The sequence below is a fragment of the Sus scrofa genome, chromosome 14, assembly GCF_054392235.1.
Source record: "Sus scrofa isolate SSC_HxYL_T2T_F1_AM1 chromosome 14, Sscrofa_HxYL_maternal_Yorkshire_Landrace_v2.0, whole genome shotgun sequence".
Classification (NCBI taxonomy): Eukaryota; Metazoa; Chordata; class Mammalia; order Artiodactyla; family Suidae; genus Sus; species Sus scrofa.
Genome location: NC_139396.1, coordinates 43,901,806 through 43,926,419, shown reverse-complemented (window position 1 = coordinate 43,926,419; position 24,614 = coordinate 43,901,806). Strand labels below are relative to the sequence as shown.

At 48.6% G+C, this 24,614-nt stretch overlaps 1 protein-coding gene across 5 annotated transcripts in view; it reads right to left on the bottom strand.

Moving 5' to 3' along the window:
* The window catches only part of GOLGA3 (golgin A3), a 48,947-nt gene that overhangs the window by 5,591 nt on the left and 18,742 nt on the right, over positions 1–24,614 (bottom strand). For 4 of the 5 annotated variants that reach the window (XM_021073868.2, XM_084993413.1, XM_021073867.2 and 1 more), the window contains exons 6-21: positions 23,754–23,865; positions 21,454–21,760; positions 19,797–19,999; positions 18,180–18,317; positions 16,452–16,613; positions 15,828–16,190; positions 9,883–9,960; positions 8,717–8,980; positions 8,071–8,165; positions 7,131–7,347; positions 4,887–5,030; positions 3,978–4,175; positions 2,985–3,101; positions 1,388–1,527; positions 658–790; positions 336–458 (exon numbers count right to left, since the gene is read on the bottom strand). In XM_021073868.2, coding sequence (XP_020929527.2) covers positions 336–458; positions 658–790; positions 1,388–1,527; positions 2,985–3,101; positions 3,978–4,175; positions 4,887–5,030; positions 7,131–7,347; positions 8,071–8,165; positions 8,717–8,980; positions 9,883–9,960; positions 15,828–16,190; positions 16,452–16,613; positions 18,180–18,317; positions 19,797–19,999; positions 21,454–21,760; positions 23,754–23,865 — 2,794 coding nt within the window. Of the gene's footprint in view, positions 1–335; positions 459–657; positions 791–1,387; positions 1,528–2,984; positions 3,102–3,977; positions 4,176–4,886; positions 5,031–6,012; positions 6,190–6,958; positions 7,348–8,070; positions 8,166–8,716; positions 8,981–9,882; positions 9,961–15,827; positions 16,191–16,451; positions 16,614–18,179; positions 18,318–19,796; positions 20,000–21,453; positions 21,761–23,753; positions 23,866–24,614 lie in introns of those variants that run through there. The other variant, XR_014825806.1, reaches the window with a different exon arrangement.

Here is a 24,614-nt window from a genome sequence, read left to right as displayed (position 1 = left end):
CCCGCCCCGACCTTCCCCTGAGCAGTCACAGCTGCACATGGATTCCTTCGAAGAGAAGGTTATCACACACTGGTGAACTTTTCACATGGATGGTCTCATTTTGGGAACCACGCCTGCTGCACATCACACTGCCCCGCCCAGGGTGGGGCCCTGGATTTCTGGCTTCTGCTCAGTCTCCTTCAGTTGCCAGACCTGGGCTCCTCTCTGAGATAGGATGTCTGCAAAACGGCTGGTGGGAGCATTCAATCCATCTGGAATTCCTGTTACACTCAGTCCCCTGGCACGGGACTGGAAGAGCCTGAGATGGGCTGCCAGGGCCCTCACACGACACACACCTGTAACGACTGCTGTACCCCCTCTAGCTCCTTTGTACTTTGCTGCTCCGTCAAATCCAGCTGCTGCTTCAGGGCTTGGATTTCTCTCTCTTTCTGATCCACCTCCCATTTGAGATTTTCCATCTAGACAAGGGGAAGAGTCACATGACCACAAGAGTTTTAAAATGGCTTTCTTGCATTATACAATTGTTCTAACTCTACCTCTGTGTATCCAATATCATACTTAGAAAAAAATAAATATCTCTTTCCAAGAAGGCAGAGAATGAAGTGAATGTGCCACCCAGCAGTCTAGTTCTGCTGTAAAGTTGCCCCGGTGGGTCACCTCTTGGTTTCCTATGGGCTCTTTGCTCAGCTGCTCATCCAGCTGCTTCTGCAAGAACTGGAGCTGGGTCCGGGCTTCTGCCAGCTCCGCCTGGAACTGTGCTATTTCCTGGGAATGCTTCCCCTCTTGGATCCTGGCATAAAAGACAAGGAAGAATGAGATTACAGCATTCTCCATTTACCTTCCTACTCTAAAATGTTTTCAGTTGAATGTCAAATGTCTTGGGTGACAGTCCGAATGACAAAACTTGTATACTACTGGCCCCTTGCAGGGCAGGGACTGTTCTAGGAGCTCTGCAGTGCACTGTCTCAGCCTGTTCTCACAACACCCAGGGGGGCTGGTGGGGGGATGGACACACGTCTTTGTGAGCCCAGTGCACAGCTGATGATGGGAGGGAAAGCCCCACAGGGATGGAGGCAGAGCAGTGCCTAACATGTGCGCAGCCGCCTGATGAAAGCCTACAGTGAGTGATGGCACAGGCATGCCCCAAGACTCTATGCTCAGAGAAGGGCTGGCGAGGCACAGAGTAGGGCCCACAGGCTCAGGGACAAATTTCAGGGTCTTGAGCCAGGACTCAGATTTATTTCTCCTTAGATTAGCCTCCAGAGTTCTTAGCAACTTGCTAAAGCACAGGTGGCCTTGATGTGGTATATGCGCTAACTGGAGATGGAGGGGGACACGTAAGGAAGCCTGTTGGTGGCGGCCGCCCAGCCCGCCTGCTTGTACTCACTGAAGCCCATCGGCCTCTGCCTGCAGCCTCTGCACCTCCTGCTCCTTGGCCTGAAGCTCCTTCTTCACCTCGCTCAGCTCTAGGGTGGCGGCCTTAAAGTGACGGCGGTTATGGCCTGCCTCCGCCTTGGCAGCAGCAACCTGGGAAGAAGAAGCCAGTGTCATTGAGTACAGAGGCAGAGACTCAAAGACTATGCCCGGGGTGTGTGGAGGCAGCTGCCCTGATGCCTTGTGTTCTAGCTTCCAGAGCTTTCCAAGGATTAAAGGACCTGACACCTGCTTGGCCCACAAGAATGCAACATGGTACGAGCACCTGCTGAGTGAACAGATGTGTTCAATTTTCTTGGTCTAAGTACTTGTTAACAGTTTTCCTCAGGTACCTCTGCATATTTCTTTTTATTTTATTCTTTAACTTTTTTTTTTAAGTATAGTCAATTTACTCATCTGCATATTTTTTTTTTCCTTTTTATGGCTGCACCAGCAGCATATGGAAGTCTCCAAGGCCAGGGACTGAATCTGAGCCAGAACTGAGACTTATGCCACAGCTCCGGCAATGCTGGGTCTTTACCCCACTGTGCCACAGCAGGAATGCCTGCATGTTTCTTATTACATTATTCATAATTCATGTATTTGGTAGGAAACTACCTTTCCATCATACCATCTAACTGTAATAAAGCTACTATTATCCACTTATGACACAACTAGCTTTTTCATAGTTAATGATAGTTCATCTCAAGGTTTCTCAGAAGACAAGCAAATCCTCAGAATATAAGAGAATTTTCCATTTTCCTTTCCAATAATAAAATAATAAAACAACTGTTTTCATGTTTTATTGCAATAGAAAGCACTTCATTTAAAAGAAGTTGAGTGAGGAATTCCATTGTGGCTCAGCACTAGTGAACCTGACTAGTATCCATGAGGATGTGGGTTCAATCCCTGGCCCCGCTCAGTGGGTTAAGGATCCCGCGTTGCTGTGGCTGTGGGTAGACCAGCAGCTGCAGCTCTGATTGGACCCCTAGCCTGGGAACTTCCATAGGCTGCAGGTACAGCCCAAAAGGGAAAAAAAGAAAGTTTAATAAAAATATTTATGATATATGACAATGACAGACAAATACAGAAAGAACTCATATATAAGAGGGAAAAAACCCAATAAAAGATATTAGCAGCGGTTGTCACTAGGTACAGACTCAAGATGATCTGTACTTTAATGTCTGTAAACATCTTTTTTTTTTTTTGGTTGTGCCCAAAACACTTAGAAGGTGCTGGGCCAGTGATCTAACCCCCACCACAGCAGTGACAATGCTGGATCCTTAACCCACTGTACCAGAGGACAACTCTAAAACTAGTTCTATTTTTAAAAAATGCTTTAGGAGTTCCCTGGTGGCATAGTTCTTATTTGTCTGTGTCCAAACCTGTGGCATGTGGAAGTTCCCGAGGCCAGGGATTAAACCTGTGCCATAGCATCAACCCAAGCAGTGACCAGATCCTTAACCCACTGCTCCACAAAAGAACACCCAATACTCAGTTCCTAAATATTTAAAAATTACATTCCGGAAGGCTACGCGTTTGCAAACTAGAACCAGCTAGAAGCCACACACCTGCTCCTCGAGGCTGCGCACTGTCACCTTTTCCTTCTGTAGCGCCACCTGCAAAGCTTGCACAAGCTGCTTCATCTGGCGGTCCTCCTCCTCTTTGCGCTGCAACACTGCCTGCACCTGCAGTACATGCCAAGAATGATGAGGAAGGAAGGCTGTCTCATTTCCAAAGCCTGAAAAGCCCGGAAGAAAGTGCAGGCCACTCTGCTCAGTGCCACAAGGGAGGGGCAATCTAGCATCACAGTGGCAATGCCATCGAAACCTGTCACCAACAAGGGTACAAGCCAGGAAACGAGCAAGAATTTCATCTTGGAGAACACTGTTGCAAAAACTGAAATCTCAGATCACAGGAGTAGAATCATGACCATACTCAAGCAGGAGGTTAGAAACCCCAAAACTGCACATACATCAGGGGTTCTAAGGGCCAAGGCCTTCATGGTGAGCAGGTAATGAGGATGGTGAGGCAGCCAGGTGCAGGGGTGTTAAGAGCCCATGCACAGTGAAAGTCTGAAAGCTCACTGATGTCTGGTTTGGCTGCAGAACACCGTTTGAAGACTCCCCTCAAACACCCAGCCTGCTCCTCAATCCCCAGAGAGCCTGCAGAGCTGAGGAGCCAACCGCAGGGTCTGCAGTGAGACCCCTGCTAGGGTTCGAACCCAGTCAGCACTCACACAAGGCCCTCAAGTCAGAGGCCCTTAAGTACAGTATAACTGCCTTGAGCTGGAAGGGGATCCACCTGTTCTCCCGCCCCCAGAGTTGCCCACATAGAAGGAAATCACAGACTGAGCTTAGTCCATCCACGGCTCAATTATGGGCCCATCAGAAGTGCCCCAGCTCTACCACCACCTTAGGGCTTCAAGAGGAGGCTTGAGGTCTCACCAGATCCCCTGGACCTGCTCCCACGCCTCCAACCTCCATGACTATATACAGGCCGTGCACTCGAGGCATTCAGAGTGCTGCCTGGCCTAAGCCAGGCTCCTCCATGAGCCTCAGTACCTGAAGATTCAGCTGCACGAGGTCTGCCTCCCTCTTGGCTAAAGCCGTTTCTAGGATGCTGTTGTGTTCCCGCAAAGCTGCGTTGGACTGTCCAAGGCCGGTAAGCTTCCCTCTCTCATGCTCTAATTCAAGAGCCAACTTCTTATTTGACTCCTCAAGGTGCTTTATCTTCCTCCTAAAACCTCTGGCCTCTTGAAGCTGAAACAAATCAAAGTCACTGCAAAGTTAGGCAGTTCCATGTTCTGGTTCCTGGAGCTATGGGGCACCAGAAATGACAGCTAACAGCAAAACGTAATGACAAAGAGCCCGAGGGCCACCCGGACGCAGTGGACCCTTGCTTCAGAGCAGGGAAGGCTGCTGCAACCATGGGTCGGTCCTTCCCTAGACCCTAACCAATAGCCCCGCTTTCTCCTGAGGACCATATTTCTGGAGAAACACATCCAGGGTTGGAGCCCAAGCAGGCTCAGAACTGAGTGTGACACAGAGATGACTGTGAACCGCACGCAGCCCCATGGTTCCTGACAGCAGCCTTGGGACCTTGGGACCCCATGCAGAACCCTTGCTGACATCACAATGCAGCTGCATGTAGCACCACCTGAAGCCACAACAATCTCTGGGCCTGAGAGGTGTGTGGAATTTGAGCTGGGTTTCTTATTGGCAACCAGAGATTCTAACTGGGAGCAGCAGGGCTGCCACTGGGAATATGATGACCACCAAACTGGAGGGGCAGTGGGCCCAGCAGGCCTTGCTAGAGTACGTGGGGTCAAGCAGTGTGGGTGATCAGGGACCCAGCGAGCGGCCAGATGGCCCCCACAGCTGCAGAACAGATGCCGAGCACATAGGCCAGGCCGACTCGGGCCCCTTCCTCCACCAGGGCTATGTCCACAGGCTGTGCAATGGCAGGGCTACCTCGTCTTCCAGCTCCAGCACCTTCTCCCGCTGTTCTTCCAGCTCCTGGCTGGTCATTGAGATGACCTCCTGGAGCTCCCTCTCCAGCATCGTCTTGCTGTGGCCAACAGTCTGCAGCTCCGTTTCCAGGGCCTGGATCCTCTCCTGATGGCCAGACAGGAGGGTGGGTTTGGTCATGGGTCTCATCGTGAACTCCCACCCCCTCAACACAGCCCTGCATCTCGCATGCCCTGCAGGCCTGCTGCCCATACCTGACAGGCAGTAAGCCCCCCTCCAGCCCCTTTATGGGATGTGATTAACCCAACAGGCACACAGCAACAACTCACAAACAAAACGAACTTTTCAGTTAAATACTTTGAAAATCTAGAACAATTTCAACTTGCTGATTAAGAGCTACCAGTTACCACCTGTAGCAAGTAAGCTGCACCAGGGACAATATAACCAATACCACACGTGCACACACGCACACACACACACCCCTGCTGCTGCAGGCACTGGTCTGAACCCTTCACTTGTGTCTCTTCATTGAACCACCCTAGTGAGGCAGGTTCTGTAATTTACTTCATTTTGGCCTCACTTTACTGAGGATCAGAAAGGTGAGTCAGCTGCCTGAGGGCCCCATCTTACAAGGGCCATAGCACAGGTTGAATCAGGGTTCCAACTCTCCGACTGTGCTTCTGCCTGGCTGCCACCAGCCATGCAGCAAGGGAGTGACACACTCTATGTGGCATTTACATCCATCCCTGGTACCATGCAAGTCAAAGAATTACACAGAGAGATATTTTAAAGTATAAAGGCAATAAATTAAATGTTCTCTCCCAACATTTTATAAAGTAAGCAGGCAAGAGAGAACATTGAATTTATTCATTTTGGCAGGAGAACACCCACCATGCTATGACATAGTCTCCTCTAACTCAGGAATTCTCACATTGAGAGGAGAAACAAATGCAAGAAAAAATATAATCACTAAGCATAAATGAAATGACTCTAATTGGTGAGTCATAAACATGACGCAAATTTGCTCAGGTAGAATTTTATACTCCTTAGCAAAAGTGAAAAGAAGTGGTCACATCCAGACTGGCAGGGAGCTGGGGAGACTACCAATGACAGTGGGATGCCAGAGAAAATCCTTTACCCATGAATATCTGCAGGACAGCACCCACCCCCCCAAAAAAACCCACACACACACAAAGCCAAGCCCTGCCCTGCTGTCCTGTCCTTTACCCTAAAAAGTAATCCAGGAATTCCACTGTGGCTTAGTGGAAACTAATCCATGAGGATGCGGGTTCAATCCCTGGCCTTGCTCAGTAGGTTAAGGATCCGGTGTTGCCATGAGCTGTGGTGTAGGTCATGAATGTGGCTTGGATCCTGTGTTGTTGTGGCTGTGGTGTAGGCTGGCAGCTGCAGCTCTGATTCTACCCCTGGCCTGGGAACCTCCATGTGCCACAAGTGCAGCCCTAAAAAGACACACACACACACACACACACACACACACACACAATCCAAAGCAAAAGGCTCCTGCCTCATGATGTCACAACAGGAAGAACAGCAAAAGCACCCTGCCCCTCACTGCTCAGCCCGTGCAGGGTCCCCTTCCTTCTGAACTGAGCGACAATCCCACCCTGTCTCCGATCAGCTCCTCCCACCTGCCATCCTGCCACCTCCACATACTCCCATCATCTCAGCTACCTCTCTGGCCTCACTGGCCTCGCTGTTCTTCCCACTGCCCACTGGGTCCTCCCGACAGGAGAGTGAGCAGGTCTCAGCCTGCTCACAGATCTGCCTCACGGAAGAGCCAGTGAGAACCCCCTGACCCCAGCCCACCACAGCGCCCCCTCCAGCCAGCCCCCCAGCTGGCCCCATGCACCACACACCTGCATGGGAGCAGCCCTCTGCCAAGGTGCCCCTTTCACTCAAAACCAGCTCAGATGCCACCTTGCCAAGAAGCCCTCCAGGCTCTCCAAACCTCAGCCCTCTCCCTCTCATGCCCCAGGTGTGGTGCTCAAAGAAGTGAGTGGAGGGGGATGGAACGAGGAGGGGAGCCAAGGTGGAACCCTCTACTCCGCACAGGCCTGTAGGGGTTAAACACAATGCCAGAGTCCCTGGTCACACCGATGCCACGTGGCATTTTAAAGAAATGTTGCCCACACGCTAGCCTTACATTTCTTTTCTAGGAGGTTTTTGGAGGGGAAAGGCCTGTAAACGCCAGCCTCCAGGACTGGCCAAAGCAGACTAGTTACCCACATGCAGGGGGAAGTCGTCACTGCTGCTGGCCGCCTGGGCTCTGAGCTGGCCCAGTTCGGCCTCTGCCGCCTCTTTGGCTGCCAGGGCCTCCTGCAGGCGGCGGCTAAGGATGCCCACGGCGTTCTCATAGGCCTTGTGCTTGGTCTTCATCTCCTTCTGGGCGCTGCTCAGGTCTGAGCCCAGCCGCTTCATCTTCTGCTTCTGTTCAGTGATGGCCCTGGGGTGAGGCAGAGATAGGTGGAGGCCTCAGCTAACCTCTGGGGCCACCCCAAGCAAAGGCCAAGTGCATCCCATCTAAGCTCCATCCTCCAGGGCTTCAGAGGGGATTGCCCAGGTCCCTCCTCTCCAACTACTTTGCTACCCAGGATCCGACTCCCCAGCACAGGGCTGCTGGGTGCCCCTCAGTGCCCAGCTCTGCACGTACACCCCTGGCCTCCCCTCCTGGAGCTGTTTAAGTGATCTCGTGAAGGCGGAGAACTGTCCTCTCACACCAAACAGAAATTCTCCGTGAGAAGCAGCAAGATGCTCAACACTCAGGTTAGGTTCACTATAAATCAGGAGCTGACCAGAGCAGAGCACACAGGACACCCGGGGGGTGAAAAAGGTCCCCGGGGCTCCCATCTCCTGCGCTAGAAAGGTGAGGGTGAAGAGGAACGTCCACTTGGTCAAGGAGCTAGGGGTGGGGAAGGCGTCACAGCAAGGGCTTGACATGTAAAGTCAAACTAAACAAAAACCAACAGGGAGCGTTTGTTAAAGGATGTGTTAGCACATTCGTGTGTAACCGCCAAATCATGACAGAATCGCTTTTCCAGCTTCAAATTTGGAATCTGACATCCTGGGCCACCTCTTAGTAGACCTGTGAAGGGTGGACAGTGCTGGGGATCCCCACATGGCTCTCACCCGCCCTGCCCCTGCCAGCGCATGCCCTGAACCCACGTACTTCGTAGCTTCTTGCTGCAGCTCTTCTATTTGTTTTTTGAGCACCTCGTTGGCCTCCGTGAGAGCAACCATCTGCTCTTTATCAAACTGCAAAGACTTCAGATAAAGGGAGAAAAAGACAGTGAGGCATGCAAAGCCCTCCACCAGAAACCCAAAGTTAGGACTGGCTTCCTCATGGGTAAATGGCACCCTTCCAGGACTGCCTTGCAGGACACAGGCTTTGAGGAAGATCCTAACAGAGGATCTTGTGATAGTGACCACTTTACTGAGGTCAAGGTTGTCCTGGGCGGCCTGTGCCAAGAACATTGGTGGGAACAAGTGGGAAGGCCTCCGGCAATCCCCTGCAGAGCCCAAGGGCCCTCAAGGCTCCTCCCAGCATTACTCTCACTGCTGTTTCCTCCTTGCAGCCCTGAGCACATGTGTTTTCGCAGCTGCAGCCTCCCCAGCCCCCTGGCCCTGCGGCCCAGCTCCCCAGGCCCTCTCTTCCACCTGTACCCTCCTAGCTCTCAGCTGCAGCCTCTAGCCCATCTGCTTCCCTGGACCCTGTCTGGCCCACTTTCGGGACCTGACACATCACACCCACAGTATGGTGGCCCCAGCACATCCAGCCCAACCTTCATAGACCCAAGCCCCCCCCCGCCCCAGACCTGTAAGTTCATTTCCATCTGGTCGCGTTCCCTCTGCACAGACTGGAGGTGCCCTTCGAGATCCGCCACCTGCTGTCGGGCCTGGGTCACATCTTTCTGCAGGCGTGCATGCTCGACCTCCACAGACCTCTTCTCCCCTTGAAGTCTGATCAACTCCTGCCTCAGCTCCTTTGCCTCTGCGTCCAGCCTCTTCTTCGTGGCCTTCAGCTCACTGACAAGCTGGTCCTTGGAGGCAGCATCACGGCGGTAGGCTTCTACCATCACCTGCCCAACAAGACAGGAGCTGCAGCCACAGGGGCGGGGTCTTCCGAGGGCTCAAGTGGCTTAAATAAAAGTGCTCCCCACTCATCCAGACAGAGCTTGCGGGGATGGGGGTGGGGTTAAAGATAACCTATTTCACCAAATCCAAATACCACTCAATGAGACCCAGCCCAGTTTTACCACCTGAGCAGGTCTGGGTAAGACATGAACAGCCACATGGGCCACTGGACCCTTCTCGGGGGCAGAGGTGTCTCTTGTCCCTCCAGGTGTGCTGTCTGGCTGCTGGTTGGCACCCTGCTCACAACTACGTGATAAGACCCACAATCACTTGCAACGCCCTTGGTCACCCTTCTTCAGACCCTTGACGCTCTGTGCTTTCCCCTCCCACAGCGTAACTGGCTTCACTGACTTGTGAAGCATCTTATTTCAATGCTGGATCGTAGGGTAATTTTTTACATTTGGTGTAATTTTTACACTGTGGTGTAATTTTTTTTACACCCGCATGGTAGTGACACATGCTCACTCTGAAGGGACAGCAGGGCCTGACCCAAGAGATACAGATGCCAGCCCCACCGTGAAAATGCATCTGCCTTCAGAGGCACAAAAATGGGAGGGGTGTAGGTGTATCTTAGAATCAGCGAACTGCCCTTAAACCTGGAGTCTGGGTATTACCTTCCTTCTGAATAACTTCTTTCTAGGGCAATAGTTAAATACACAGGTTATTCTTGATGCGCTTGTCTCACAGAAAGAAAACCAACCACACATTCTTTTTGTTTTGCCACTTTTGTGGCATATACAAGTTCCCAGGCCAGGGATTGAACTCATGCCACGGCGGCAATTTGAGCTGCTGCAATGAAAACACCAGGTCCTTAATCCGCTGCGCCACCAGGGAACTCCCATTTTACCTTTTGTTGAAGAAACTGTTCCTTGATTTTCTGTGTCTGCTTTTTCAGGGTGGCAGCTTCTTGCTGCAGGTGCTCCACCTACAAGGGACACATGTGCAGACATTACACTGATGGCTCCAGAAAGGACGCATACCTAAGGAGGGACAGGTATGCAGATGTGTGGATGGCCTGCCTCAGAGCGTCTGCTCTACAAGGTGACAGCATGGGTTGTCTACAGAGAGATTGCAGCCTACCTCCCAGAGGAAGCAAGTGGCACCCATTTCCTCTTGTCTCTGCTGCTCATGGAGTGGGGTTCCAAGACAAAAGCATTCCCGACACTACCTCCACCTCCTCCACACCCTACAGCTTTCTCATCGACATCTGCTCAATCTCTGCCAACATCATCACAAACAGCATAGCAGCTCTCAGGTGTGGCGTGCTAGGTCATGGACCCTCAGGCCTCCCACCCTCACCCACTGCCCTGCTGATGTGCCCAGGGAGGTCGCATGCACTCAGGCACATGGAAGGGAAAGAAGCAAAGTCCCACACGGCTTTCCCCAATCTTAGCTCCTCATCATAGGTGGAGAGAAACTGGTGTTTCTTGGTAGATTCCGCACCCCGCCCCTTTTTTTTCTTTAGGGCTGCAACCATGGCATGTGGAAGCTTCCAGGGCAGGGGTTGAATTGGAGCTGCAGCCGCTGGCCTATGCCACAGCCACAGCAACATGGAATCTGAGCCATGTCTGCAGCCTACACCACAGCTCACAGCAATGCTGGATCCTTAGCCCACTGAGTGAGGCTAGGAATCGAACCCCTATCCTCATGGATGCTAGTTGGGTTTGCTTCCACTGTGCCACAACAGGAACTCTGTAGATTCCTTTCAAAGCCCCAAACCAACTCAGTTTCCCAGTTTTCAGCCTCTACACACCCAGTTGCTAAGAACCAGAACCCCCAACCAGCTGGCTCCAAACGGAGCCCTGGGTGCTGCCCTGGAAGGATGCTTCCACGTTTACAAAAGGAGGTGTACAAAAAAAGGACGTAACAACCAGCATTAATTCCTATATGCACCCACCACCTAAAATAATTAGAAAAAGAACAAACAAAACCTAAAGTCAGCAGAAGGAAGGAAATCATGTAGAGAGAAAATCAATAAAATAGAGATTTAAGAAACAATAGGAAAAAATCAATAAAACCAAGAGCTGGTTCTTTGAAAGAGTAAACAAAACTGACAAACCTCTAGCCAGACTAACCAGGAGGTGAGAAAAAACCCAAATAAACAAAATAAGAAAAAAGGATAAATCTCAATGGATACTGCAGAAGTACAAAAAACCGTAAGAGAATACTATGAACAATTAATTGTATGCCAACAAATTTGACAACTTAGAAGAAAGAGACAAATTTCTAGAGACATACATCCTGCCAAAACTGAATCAGAAGAAATAGATCAATTGAACAGACAGATCACTAGAAATGAAATTGAATATGAAATAAAAAACACTCCCTGCAAACAAAAGTCCAGGACCAGATGGTTTCACAGGTAAATTCTACCAAACATACCAAGAAGGACATATACCCATCCTCCTTAAACTTTTCCAAAAGGTTAAAGAAGTAGGAACCTTCCCAAAGATGTTCTATGAATTCACTATCCCCCTAATACCAAAGCCAGACAAAGATACTACCAAAAAAGAAAATTATAGGCCAGTATCTTTGATATACATAGACATGAACATTTTCAACAAAATTTTAGTCAACTGAATCCACCAACATATAAAAAGATCATACAGGGAGTTCCCATCATAGCTCAGCAGAAACAAATCTGACTAGTATCCACAAAGATGCAGATTTGATCCCTGGGCTCAATTAGTGGGTCTGGGATCTGGCATTGCCATGAGCTGTGAGTCGCAGGCGCCACTCAGATCCCACGTTGCTCTGGCTGTGGTGTAGGCAGGCAGCTGTAGCTCTGATTCAACTCCTAGCCTGGGAACTTCCATATGCCACAAATGTGGCCCTAAAAAAGCGAAAACAAAAGAATAAAAAAGATCATACACTGTGACCAACTGGGAGTCATCCCAGGTTCACAAGGATGGTTCAACATATGCAAATCAATCAACGTCATACACCACATTAACAAAAGAAAAGTGAAAAAACTCATGATCACCTCAATAGGTGCAGAAAAAGCATTTGACAAAGTCCAACATCCATTCATGATAAAAATTACCAAAGTTGGAGCTCCCATTGTGGCTCAGCAGTTAGCGAATCCAACTAGCATCCATGAGGATGCAGGTTCGATCCCTGACCTCGCTCAGAGGGTTAAGGATCCAGCATTGCCGTGAACTGTGCTGTAGGTCACAGATGCAGCTCGGATCTGGCATCGTTGTGGCTGTGTCGTAGGCTGACAGCTACAGCTCCGATTGGAACCCCAGCTTGGGAACTTTCATATGCCATGGGTACAGCCCTAAAAAAACAACAACAACAAAAAATTACCAAACTGGGTATAGAGGGAACCTACCCGAACAACATAAAAGCCATTTACAGCAAACCCACAGCCATTATAATACTCAATGGAGAAAAGCTGAAAGTCGTCTTGCTAAAATCTAGAACAAGACAAGGATGCCCACTCTCACCACTTTTATTCAACATAGTACTCGAAGTCCTAGACACAGCAATCCAAAAAACAAAAGAAATAAAAGGAGAGTTCCCGTTGTGGCTCAGTGGTTAACGAATCCGACTAGGAACCATGAGGTTGAGGGTTCAATCCCTGGTCTTGCTCATTGGGTTGAGGATCTGGCGTTGCTGTGAGCTGTGGTATAGGTCACAGATGCAGCTCAGATCTGACATTGCTGTGGCTGTGTTGTAGGCCAGTGGCTATAGCTCCGATTAGACCCCTAGCCTGGGAACCTCCATATGCTGCGGGTGTGGCCCTAGAAAAGACAAAAAGACAAAAAAAAAAAAAAAAGAAAGAAAGAAGGAAAAGGTATTCAAATTGGAAAAGAAGAGGTAAAACTGTCACTCTATGTAGATAATATGATACTCTATATTGAAAACCCTAAGGACTCAACCCAAAATCTACTCGAACTAATCAAACTGATCAACGAATTCAGCAAAGTAGTAGGATATAAGATCAATATTCATAAATTAGTTGCATTTCTGTATACTAACAATGAAGTATTAGAAAAGGAGGAGTTCCAGTCGTGGTGCAGTGGTTCACGAATCCCACTAGGAACCATGAAGTTGCAGGTTCAATCCCTGGCCTTGCTCAGTGGGTTGAGGATCCGGTGTTGCCATGAGCTGTGGTGTAGGTCGCAGACGTGACTTGGATCTGGCATTGCTGTGACTGTGGCGTAGGCCGGCAGCTGTAGGTCCGACTGGACCCCCAGCCTAGGAACCTCCATATGCCGTGGAAGCAGTCCCAGAAAAGGCCAAAAAAGACAAAAAAAAAAAAAAAAAAAAAAAAGAAAAGAAAAGGAATATAAAAATACAGTTATTTTTTTTAATCATACCACCAAAGGAGTTCCCGTTGTGGCTCAGTGGTTAACGAATCCAATTAAGAACCATGAGGTTGCGGGTTTGATCCCTGGCCTTGCTCAGTGGGTTAAGAATCCAGCATTGCAGTGAGCTATGGTGTAGGTCGAAGACGAGGCTCGGATCCCACGTTGCTGTGGCTGTGGCATAGGCCGGTGGCTACGGCTCTGATTAGACCCCTAGCTTGGGAACCTCCATATGCCGTGGAAGCGGCCCAAGAAATGGCAAAAAAAAGACAAAAAAAAAAAAAAAAAAGAAAGAAAAAAAGAAAAAAAAATATCATACCACCAAAAATTAAACACCTAGGAATAGGGGTTCCCATCGTGGCTCAGCAGAAACAAATCCGACTAGCATCCATGAGGACTCGGGTTTGATCCCTAGCATTACTCAGTGGGTTAAGGATCTGGCGTTGCCATGAGCTATGGTATAGGTAGCAGGCTCAGATCAGATCTGGTGTTGCTGTGGCTGAGGCATAGGCCAGTGGCTATAGCTCCAATTAGACCCCTAGCCTGGGAACCTCCATATGCCTCAGGTGCAGTCCTAAAAAGACAAAATAAATAAATAAATACCTAGGAATAAACTGACTAAAGAGGTGAAAGACTCATATGCTGAGAACTGTAAAACACTAATGAAAGAAATTAAAGAGGATTCGGGGAGTTCCCATCATGGCTCAGTGGTTAACGAACCCGACTAGCATCCATGAGGACTCGGGCTCAATCCCTGGCCTCACTCAGTGGGTTAAGGGGTTAAGGATCTGACGTGCTGTGGCTCTGGTGTGGGCTAGTGGCTACAGCTCTGATTTGATCCATAGCCTGGGAACCTCCATATGACATGGGTGTGGCCCCTAAAAAAAGATAAAAAGACCAAAAAAATAAATAAAAGAAATTAAAAAGGATCCGAAGAAACAGAAAGATATTCTATGCTCCTGGATTAGAAGAATTAATATTGTAAAAACGGCCATACTACCCAAAGGAATCCACAGAGTCAATGTAATCACTATCAAATTACCCATGACATTTTTCACGGAAAGAGAACAAACAATACAAAAGTTTATATGGAACCAATATAATTTATATGTAACCCCTATATACAAGACCCAGAATTGTGAAAGAAATCCTGAGGAACAAAAACCAAGCAGGAGACATAACTCTCCCAGACTTCATACAATATTACAAAGCCACAGTCATCAAAACAGTGTGGTACTGGTACAAAAACAGATATTCAGATCAATGGAACAGACTAGAGAACCCAGAAATAAACCCAGACACCTATGGTCAATTAATCTTTGACAAAGGAGGGAAGAATATAAAATGGGAAAGATAGCCTTTTGAGCAAGTGGTGCTGGGAAAACTGGACAGCCACATGTAAATCAATGAAACTGGAACATACCCTCACACCAAAATATACAAACAACTCATACAACTCAACAACAAAAAAACCAACAACCCAATTGAACAATGGGCAGAAGACCTGAAGAGACATTTCTCCAAAGAAGATATACAGATGACCAATAGTCGTATGAAAAAAATGCTTAACATTACTAATTATTAGAGAAATGCAAATCAAAACTATTATGAGGTACCACCTCACATCGGTCAGAACGGCCATTATTAACAAGTCAACAAATAACAAACACTGGAGAGGGTGTAAAAAAAAGGGAACCCTTCTACACTGTTGGTGAAAATTTAAATTGGTACAACCACTACAGCAAACAGTATGGAGGTACCTCAGAAAAATAAATACAGAACTTTCCTATGATCCAGCAATCCCACTCCTGGGCATATATCTGGAAAAAACTTTCACTGAAAACATTAACATGCACCCCTATGTTCACTGCAGCACTATTCACAATAGCTAAGACATTGATTGAAACAACCTAAATGTCCATCGATAGATGAGTGGATTAAGAAGACATGGTACATAGATACAATGGAATACTACTTAGCCATAGAATAAAATAATGCCATTTGCAGCAACATGGATGGAACCAGGGACTCTCATACTAAGTGAAGTGAGTCAGAAAGAGAAAGACAAATACCATATGGTATCAGTTATATTTGGAATCTAATATACAGCACAAATGAACCTATAAAGACACAAACTCATGGACTTGAAGAACAGACTTGTGGTTGCCAAGGGGGAGTGGGATGGACTGGGAATTTGGGGTTAGTAGATGCAAACCATTGCGTTTGGAATGCATAAACAATGAGATCCTGCTATATAGCACAGGGAACTACAGCTAATCACTTGCAATGGAACATGATGGAGGATAATGTAAGAAAAAGAATGTATGTATATGCATGACTGGGTCACTTTGCTATACAGAGAAATTGACAGAACAACGTAAATCAACTATAATAGGAAAAATAAAAACCTAAAGAAGTTAAAAAAGAAAAAAAAATTCCTATATGCATGACTTCCTCACAGGGTGATAACCGTCATTACCTGGCTGGACTTGATGGCTAATTCTTCTCTCAATCGCTCTAAAGTTTCCGACGTTTCCTCAGTACTCTCTTCCTGGCGCTTCGACCCTGGGTCAAGTTCCTCCCTCCTGGCTGCCTGCAGAGCCACCTCCAAGACAATCTTCTCATTCTGCAGGACGCAAATCGTGTCGTCCCTAGAGGCGGCCTCCCCCTGCAGCTCATCCAGCCGGGCCTGCAGCTCATCGCAGCGCACCCGCAGGTCACCGAGGGCCTGCTCCCTGGCCTGTAGATTCTCCTGAGTCGAGGTGAACTGCTTCAGCAGGTCCAGGTGCTCCTGCTGCAAAGCCTCAAGCTGCTGGTCTCGCTGATGCAAAGTCAACTTCACCTGGAAAAAAGGTACTCAAGTCAGCATGACTACTCTTGAATGAAAACACCGTTTGCCCCAAGAGTCTATACTTTTTCCAGGTTCAGGTTTTGAGTAATCTGGATGACACTCTGCAAGCAGCGGTCTACATCTAACATTAGCAGAAGTAAACACCCGCCAGGTCCGATGATGGGCCAACCAAGGGACAGACCAGCACAAACCAGCACAATGAGTCCGGCCTGGGCATCCTGGGCATGAACTCGAGGCCGTGCAAGTGCTTGCCTGCTCTAGCTGCTGTTCCAGGGTTGCCACGGAGGCCACCATCTTCTGCAGCTGCTCCTTCTCATCTTCAAACTCCTCTAGCCTCCTCTGCAGGTCCTCCTCCACCATCGTCTTTGCCTCTTGGATCTGCACAAAGGCAGCCTCCTGGTCCAACATGTCAGCCTAGGCCCAGAAGATAGAGTGTTATTAAGAAGCAGGGTAACCTCATGGCTACAGCCGACTCAGCAGGTAAACCCCTCAGCCTGGTCAGAAGCCCCCATACACATCACTGCCCTGTCTGCAACCCACAGGGAGACAGAGGGCCTAAGGGCCTCAGGGGGCAGAAAGCTGGTGATCTGCTGTCTACAAGACAGGCTGCCCACCACTTCCTCCACCCCCAGCACCCCTGCTGAACCCTGGGCTTGGCTAAAGAGAGCAGCAAGCCGATAACCCAGTTTTAAGAACTGGTTAAGCAATGACTGAAAACACCACAACTGCCGCCTGTGTGAACACAGGCTGTAGCATGTCCCCACTCTGGTTGTGACACACAGGTCACTCTCTTTCTTGAGATTACTTCCTGATGCCACCTGGTGACCTAGAGACCAGCACCATGGGATAAACATGGCATTCCTTACATCTCAACTATGTAGATGAGACCCAGTATCTAGGTGTTTTCTTAGGGAAGAAACACTAGCTTATAACTTTAAGTCATCTCAGCTTTTTCACTGAGCCCTTGAAACATGTTTGACAGACACAACTGTCTTTCATCATCCACATCATCCGTGAGGACGAAGGGACACATGCAGAGAAGGGGGAATGGGAGGCCACACCAGTCACAGGACACTGACTCTCCATGTAACTGAAAAGCCATTGACACTCAGCACAAAACTGCCCTGTTGCACACAGTCAAGAGGATAAATACCCTGTTTCTTCTTTACTTTTTCCAACAAGCCTACAAAGTGGTATTGTCCTCCTCATTTTATAAAAAAAAGGAATGAAGCCCAGAGAGGTTAAGATGTAGTCCAAGGTCTCACGGGTGAAAAAGAGCACAGATCAAAGCCACGGCATCTCACTACCCTGGAGTAATCCATGGAAGCAGTTGGACATGGTTTAACAACCCCACATGGCTGCTGGGGGGTTAAATGGTGACACAGGCTGGGGGCTCGCAGACAAAAGTGCACTCAGCTCCTCCCTGCCTGCCCTCCCTCTGTCCCACATGGCTGTTCAGAGAAGGGCCCTGAGTTACCACTGATAATCAGAGATGGAAAGGGGATGGGCATGTGGTCAATGTGAGGAACACAATCCCCAAAATTTAAGTCATCACACATAGTTTGAAAGAATAAAGATGTACATACATAGGAGTTCCCGTTGTGGCTCAGTGGAAACAAACCCGACTAGTATCTATGAGATGCGGGTTTGATACCACGCCTCACTCAGTGGGTTAAAGATTCGGTGTTACCATGAGCTGCAGTGTAGGTCATAGATATGGCTTGGGTCCCAAGTTGCTGTGGTTGTGGCATAGGCTGGCAGCTACAGCATGACTGCTCCCCTAGCCTGGGAACTTCCATATGCCATAGGTGCAGTTCTTTTAAAAAGCAAAAGAAAAAAAAAAAAGATACACACACATACATACACAGCATTAATGTTTATGTGCATATGTGTGCATGTATTGGTATGTTTTCTTAACCTTGATCAGTGTCCCAAAAAACACCCAAACCCCAAGACAAGAGCGACACGCTGTGGTCCCACCTCAATGCCCTGGAGCTGGGCGGCAATGCGCTCCTTCTCCTTGATGGATCTCTGCTGGGTCTCTGTCAGCTGGTGGGACAGGGACACATTCTCAAGTTTCAGGTGCTCCAGGAGGCCTGCCTGGGTCATCTGTCCAACCTGCAAAGAATATATCACACGGTAGAGAGTCGATCGATTCCAAGCACAAGTGAGGCCGCCGGGGTGAGGGTTTCCACACAGGGCTAGCCCAGGAGGGTTGCTCCCAGGACCCCTTCAGGCAGGGCCTCACAGCCACCCATCCTGGCAGCATTCTCCTCCTCCTAATGTTCCCAAGACACGTCTATGTCATTGGGAAAGGAGGGTGAAAATGTATTACACACCCTAATTAAGGAATGCTGAACGTATCTGAAAACAAGCTATGGTTCTCAAACTGTCACTCCCTTGGACCCTTCCTCAGTTTTTTTCTCTCAATCTCCATTTCTGACTTATGTCAGGGCATACAAATCTGGCTTCTCTAAATACTTTATGCTGCAAATAAATGCACAATAGCTTCAAAGTTGCACTGACTTCCAAGAGTTTATTTCCAAGTACATCATAAGTAGAACAAATGCTTATCTATATGGTCCTCTAGCTTAATATAAACTTTTTTTTTTTTAAAGCCCACTCTTTTGGGGAGTTCCGCTGTGGTTCAGTGGAAAAGAACCTGACTGGTATCCATTAAGGATGGGGGTCCAATCCCCGGCCTTGCTCAGTGCGTTAAGGTTCCAGCAGACACAGCTCAGGTGCAGTGTTGCTGTGGCTGTGGCATAGGCTGGCAGCTGCAGCTCCAATTCGACCCCTGGCCTGGGAATTTCCATATGCCACAGATGCGGCCCGAAAGAGCAAAAAAAAAAAAAAGCCCCACTATTTTGTATGTTTGTTGACTTCAGATTTTTTTTTTTTAAAGGAGCATGTGGTGAGGTTTGGTGAAATTAATATTTTACATCCTCCACTGGAGAAATGAAGTTTTACTTAACCTACAATATTTTATCTAGACCAAAAAAAGTTAGGAGAGAAACTAAAACCCACAGTAAAATTCAAAAAAGACAGGCTGACCAAGCCATCCTCAGTGCCCTCATAGGCGGTCCAATTAGTGGGAACACAGGGATTTGGAAGGAAGCACATTTCACACCTTGCCAAAGGCTCCCCAGTGCCGTGGTTCACCCTGTGGACCTGCACCTGCTCCCACTCACGCAGAATCAGGGGCTGACATGCTGCACATGGGCAGTGTGGGAAGATAGGGATGTGTTTCCACAGGGTGCAGGCAAGTGGAGAAAGGCACAGCTCCACGGGGACCAGTTTGAGTCCTGAGACTAGGCAGATGTAGATTTATTTCAAAGCTGAGTTTGAAGGATGGAAAGCACCCGCCAGAGAGGGGATGATTCGTTCCAGTCAGAGCTCAGATCACAGGATATCCCCAAGAGGATGATTTTAGAAGGAAAAATGCTCAGGCAAGGGCTGCAAAACTCTGTGTCATGGAAGGTTACTGTACAGGGTGGGATGTGTGTTGGAGGAGGGGTCAGCAGGTTTTCAAATAAAAAAGCAACTGTCGCACAGGAGATGTGAACTGTGAGCCATGCGCCTCACCAGGGGCCATACCTGGATGTGGGCCATCTCGCCCTGCAGCCTGACCCGGGCCTCCTGGGCCAGGGCCAGCTGCTGCTGGTACCACTGCCGGACACTCTGAAGAGACGAGATCTCCGCCTGGGATGCCTGCAGCTTGCTGCTCAGCGCCGTGCGCTCCAGCTGCACCTGCCGTAGCTGGCTCTGCAGGGCTGTCATCTGCTGCCGCAGGTCGTGCACTGAAAGCAAACAAGCACAGCCACTCAGACCCCCGAGCTGCCGGGAGTGCACAGTGCTTGCACCGACGCCCCATCCAGCCAGCCTCTCTGCAGGCGGCAGGGACCACAGCCACCCCTTCCTCACAGCGGCGCTTCTCTACGAAGGCTCCTGGGGAAATAATGGGTTGGATTCTGGTCACATCTCGTCACCTGGTCACCTGGTTTTCTGTGTGTTACTCTCTCAATGCACCTCACTTAACTTTCTTTGTTTCTTGCTTTCTTTTTCTTTTTTTTTTTTTTTTTGTCTTTTTAGGGCTGCACTCACGGCATATGGAGGTTCCTAGGCTAGGGGTTGAGTCAGAGCTGTAGCCGCCAGGCTACACCACAGCCACAGCAACGTATGGAATCCTAGTTGCATCTGCGACCTACACCACAGCTCATGGCAACGCCAGATCTTTAACCCTCTGAGTGAGGCCAGGGATTGAATTTGCATCCTCATGGATACTAGTCAGATTCGTTTCCACTGTGTCCATTTGTCTATCATTTCGGAGGTGGTTCCTCAAAACTGAACTTAGGGCTGGAAAAACAAAGATTTACTAGTCAACAGTCTAAGTGTTGCTTTTAAATATTTTAAATAGCAGGAGTTCCCATTGTGGCTCAGTGGGTTAAGAATCCAACCAATTCGTATCCACGAGGATGCAAGTTTGATCCCTGGACTCGCTCAGTGAGTTAAGGATCCTGTGTTGCCACAAGTTGTGGTGTAGGGTGCAGACGAGCCTTGGATCTGGCATTGCTGTGTCTGTGGTGTAGGCCAGCAGCTACAGCTCCAATTTGACCCCTAGCCTGGGAACTCCTATATGCCATGGGTGCAGCCCTAAAAATAAAATAAAATAAATTATTTTAAATAGCCTCTTTGATTGTGTGGAATAAGCAGGCAGGTCTAATACCCACAAACAACAATGGACTTTGAAGGCAGATCACTACTGACAATCAAGGTCAAAGCCCATTTGTGAGACCACTCCACCCCTTTGATGAACCTGCAAGAATGTCCAGAATTCCACAGGCTCAATCAGAAACAACATCTAGGATTTTCCACTGTGGCTCAAAGGTAATGAACCAAACTAGGATCCGTGAGAACATGGGTTCAATCCCTGGCCTCACTCAGTATATCAAGGATCTGGCATTGCCATGGCTTTGGTACAGGCCTGTAGCTGCAGCTCTGATTTGACTCCTAGCCTGCTAACTTCCATATGCCTTAAGTTCGGTCCTAAAACAAAACAAGACAAAACGAAAACCGAAATCCAAAATAGAAACATTTACTTTAGGGAAGCGGACACATCTGTATCAATTAGAAGGGACTCCAGCACCCCAGAGCACTGAGATGACCACAGGTTGGTGTCACCACAGGTTGTGGGCCCCCAGGTCTCTGGTACCTGCATGCAATCAGGAAGTAGATGTGGGGACAGGCTGCCCACCTGTGTTGTCCTTGCTGAGCATGCTCCTCTGCATCTCCTCCACTTTGGCCATGAGTCGGTGGTACTGCTCCTCTGCCACCTGCAGGTCACTGTTGGAGGACGCCAGGCTGGCATTCTTGGCTTCTAGCATGTTCTGCAGGTCGGCCATTGCTTGCTCTAGGTCCCAGCAAGACTGCTTCAAGGTGTCCACCTCCGAACTGAGTGAGTCCTGCCTCTGCTGGCTGTTGTGGCTGTGCTCCACCTGAGCCTGAAGCCTCGTGCTCAGGGCGGCCAGCTGCGCCTGCAGCTCCGCCTTTTCTTTAAGTGCCTGAAAGACCCCAAACAGCCATACTGACTTTCAGGAAAATACATCATTTCCACCCTGTGTACTAAGAGGTCTGCTGAAACACAGCCAGTGAGACAAAGAAAGGTGTCCAACATGTGGACTTTACAAAAAAGCACCATGTTTTCCATGACTCTGTGGAAGCACCCGCTCACCCACAAGCTTGTTGGAAAATACATTTGGTAGAAAATACATTTGTTGAAAAACCAAAAAAGGGCACAAGCACACACAGTTTGAGCACCCGGAGTGCCGAGGGAGCTCTAACAGAGGAAGAGCAGCCAGGCTCATCTCTGGGGAAAACAAAATCCACAGGGTAAGTCTTCAGGGACAGGCTGCCGTTACAAAAGACAGGCCCTGTGGGATGGCAGATGGGCCGCTGGGCACCGAGCAGCCTGAGGCACTGTCTGGCTGGGGGGCAGGACCGCAGGGACCACTGTCTGTAGGACATGGCAGGGAGTGAGAGGAAAGGTGGTATCTCGAGAAGCCCCAGGCCCCAGAGGCAGCAGAGGACAGACAATGAGCAAAGGGCAGGTGCCGTTTCACGGCCCCTCCACCCCTATATCAGCATCTCCCACCCACCGTAAAGTCAGCAATTCCAAAATGCAGCAAGGAGCAGACAGCTGCTCTCAACACATAACAGGAGAAAATCAACCTCATGAAATACCCCTGAAAAATGAGTTAACTGAGCAAATGCAATAAGATTTTGTAATTAGTACAAGTGGTATCTTCATAGAAATGTCAGGAAGTTTTGCACCCCTAACAACCCACAAAGATCTTGATTTTGGACACAACTGAAGAGCAAATCAAATCCCAGGAGGCTAAGAAGGTAAAGTAAAAGCATGCTAAGGTGGAGTTCCCTGGTGGCTTAGCATTGATCTGGCATTGTCACTGCTGTGGCGCTGGTCACTGTTGTGGTACAGGTTTGATCCCTGGCCCTGAAACTTCTGAATGGCAGAGGTATAGCCAAAAAAGAAAAAAGAAAAAGCAAGCTAAAATTCTGAAATTGTTTGGGAGCAAATACAGATGAAGCATAATTGTATGTGATGAGGTTACACACTAAACGAGGGCAGAAGATGAAAATCAAGTACAACCAAAATTAACCCTAAAATCTTGGTAATCATCTCCTCAGTCAAGAGTTTTCTGTACCCAGGGTGGTCAATCTATGTCCCAAGATGGAGGGTACAAAAAAAGCCACCTTAAGAGTTCCCGCTGTGGCACAATGCCACCCATGGTGTCTCTGCTGTGCCAGGACATAGTGCCGGGACACAGCTTTGTTTGATCCCCAGCCCGGCACAGTAGGTTAAAGGACACAGCATTGCTGCAGCTGTAGTGTGGGTCACAACGACAACTCGAATCTGACCCCTGGCCCGGGAATTCCATATGCCGTGGGGCAGCCAAAAAAGGGGGGAAAAGCCACCTCAAAAATGAGAAGCAGAGCAAGTAGTCAGGGTTGCCTCCTCCTCTGCCCACAGCACAGGCTCCTGAGAGGATATCTTTCTGTGTCTTGTGCCATCCCCACTCCCCAAGCCAAATGCAGAGTCAAAGGCAATGAAGTGATTTACCCTAACACTGATAGGAAAGCTGAAACTAAGGGATGGAAAAATGGCTTTTCAGGTATATGTTAACCAGACAAAGCAAAGTTCCTATCAGAAAAAGCAAAAAGTGGTAAAGGGGCAAAGACGACAATTTTACCAGGCTAGGGAAAGGTGAAATCTGTTATAGACTGTTAGGCATTTCAGAGGAAACTAGAATACTGATAGAAATACAAGGAGAAGCTAAGCTACAGGCGGTTGGAGCAGCAAACAGTACCTCTTTCTGAGGCTGACAAATCAAGCAGACAAAAATTTGAGAACACAGACTTTGTTGCTGCCGATGCTAAGGCTTATTCTTAAAGACACGTGTAAAACCGCATGCAGCAAAACAGGAGTTGCACATTCTTAGACACGGTACATTAATACATCCATCAAATATCCATTACCTGACTAGCCTCTAATGATAAAGCTTCCAGCTGTCCTTCAAGTCTCATTTTTTCTTTAAGAACCTGCAACATTTCATCATGAGTTTCAGCAACAGAGCTTTCCATGGACACACTGGAGGATAAAGGCACAGAGGATCAGGTGGTGGAAATACGACTGATCGTCACCTTTCCTCTCCACTTATCCATACTCCCCACACCCCACACATCTCTGCTACTCTCCCCTAATTTTTAAAAATTAAAAAAGGAGGGCATTCCTTTCGTGGCTTAGTGGTTAATGAACCCGACTAGGATCCATGAGGATGCAGGTTTGATCCCTTGCCTCGCTCAGTGGGTTAAGGATGTGGTGCTGCTGTGAGCTGTGGTGTAAATCGCAGACTCAGCTCTGATCCTGTGTTGCTATGGCTATGATGGAGGCCAGCGGCTATACCTCCAATTCAACCCCTAGCCTGGGAACCTCCATATGCCAAGGGTGCAGCCCTAAAAATGAAAAAAAATAAATAAATAAACAAGGAGGAGTGCCTGTCGTGTCTCAGGGGATTAAGAACCTGACTAGTATCCATAAGGATGTGGGTTCAATCATTGGCGTTGCTATGGCTGTGGTGCTGGCTGGCAGCTGCAGCTCTGATTTGATCCCTGGCCTGGGAACTTCCACATGCCATGGGCATGGCTGTTAAAAAATAATAATAATGGTAAAAATTAAACAAGGAATGAGATTTCGGTAGCAAGCTAAAGCTCTTATGAGACTGCTACAATAAACCCTCCCGCCCACAGCAGGGCCTCCTTGGGCACCAGCTGGCCAGAACACCATTACAGTGATGCGAGCCCACTGAGCACCTGAACAGCTTTAGTCAGGCCTCCACA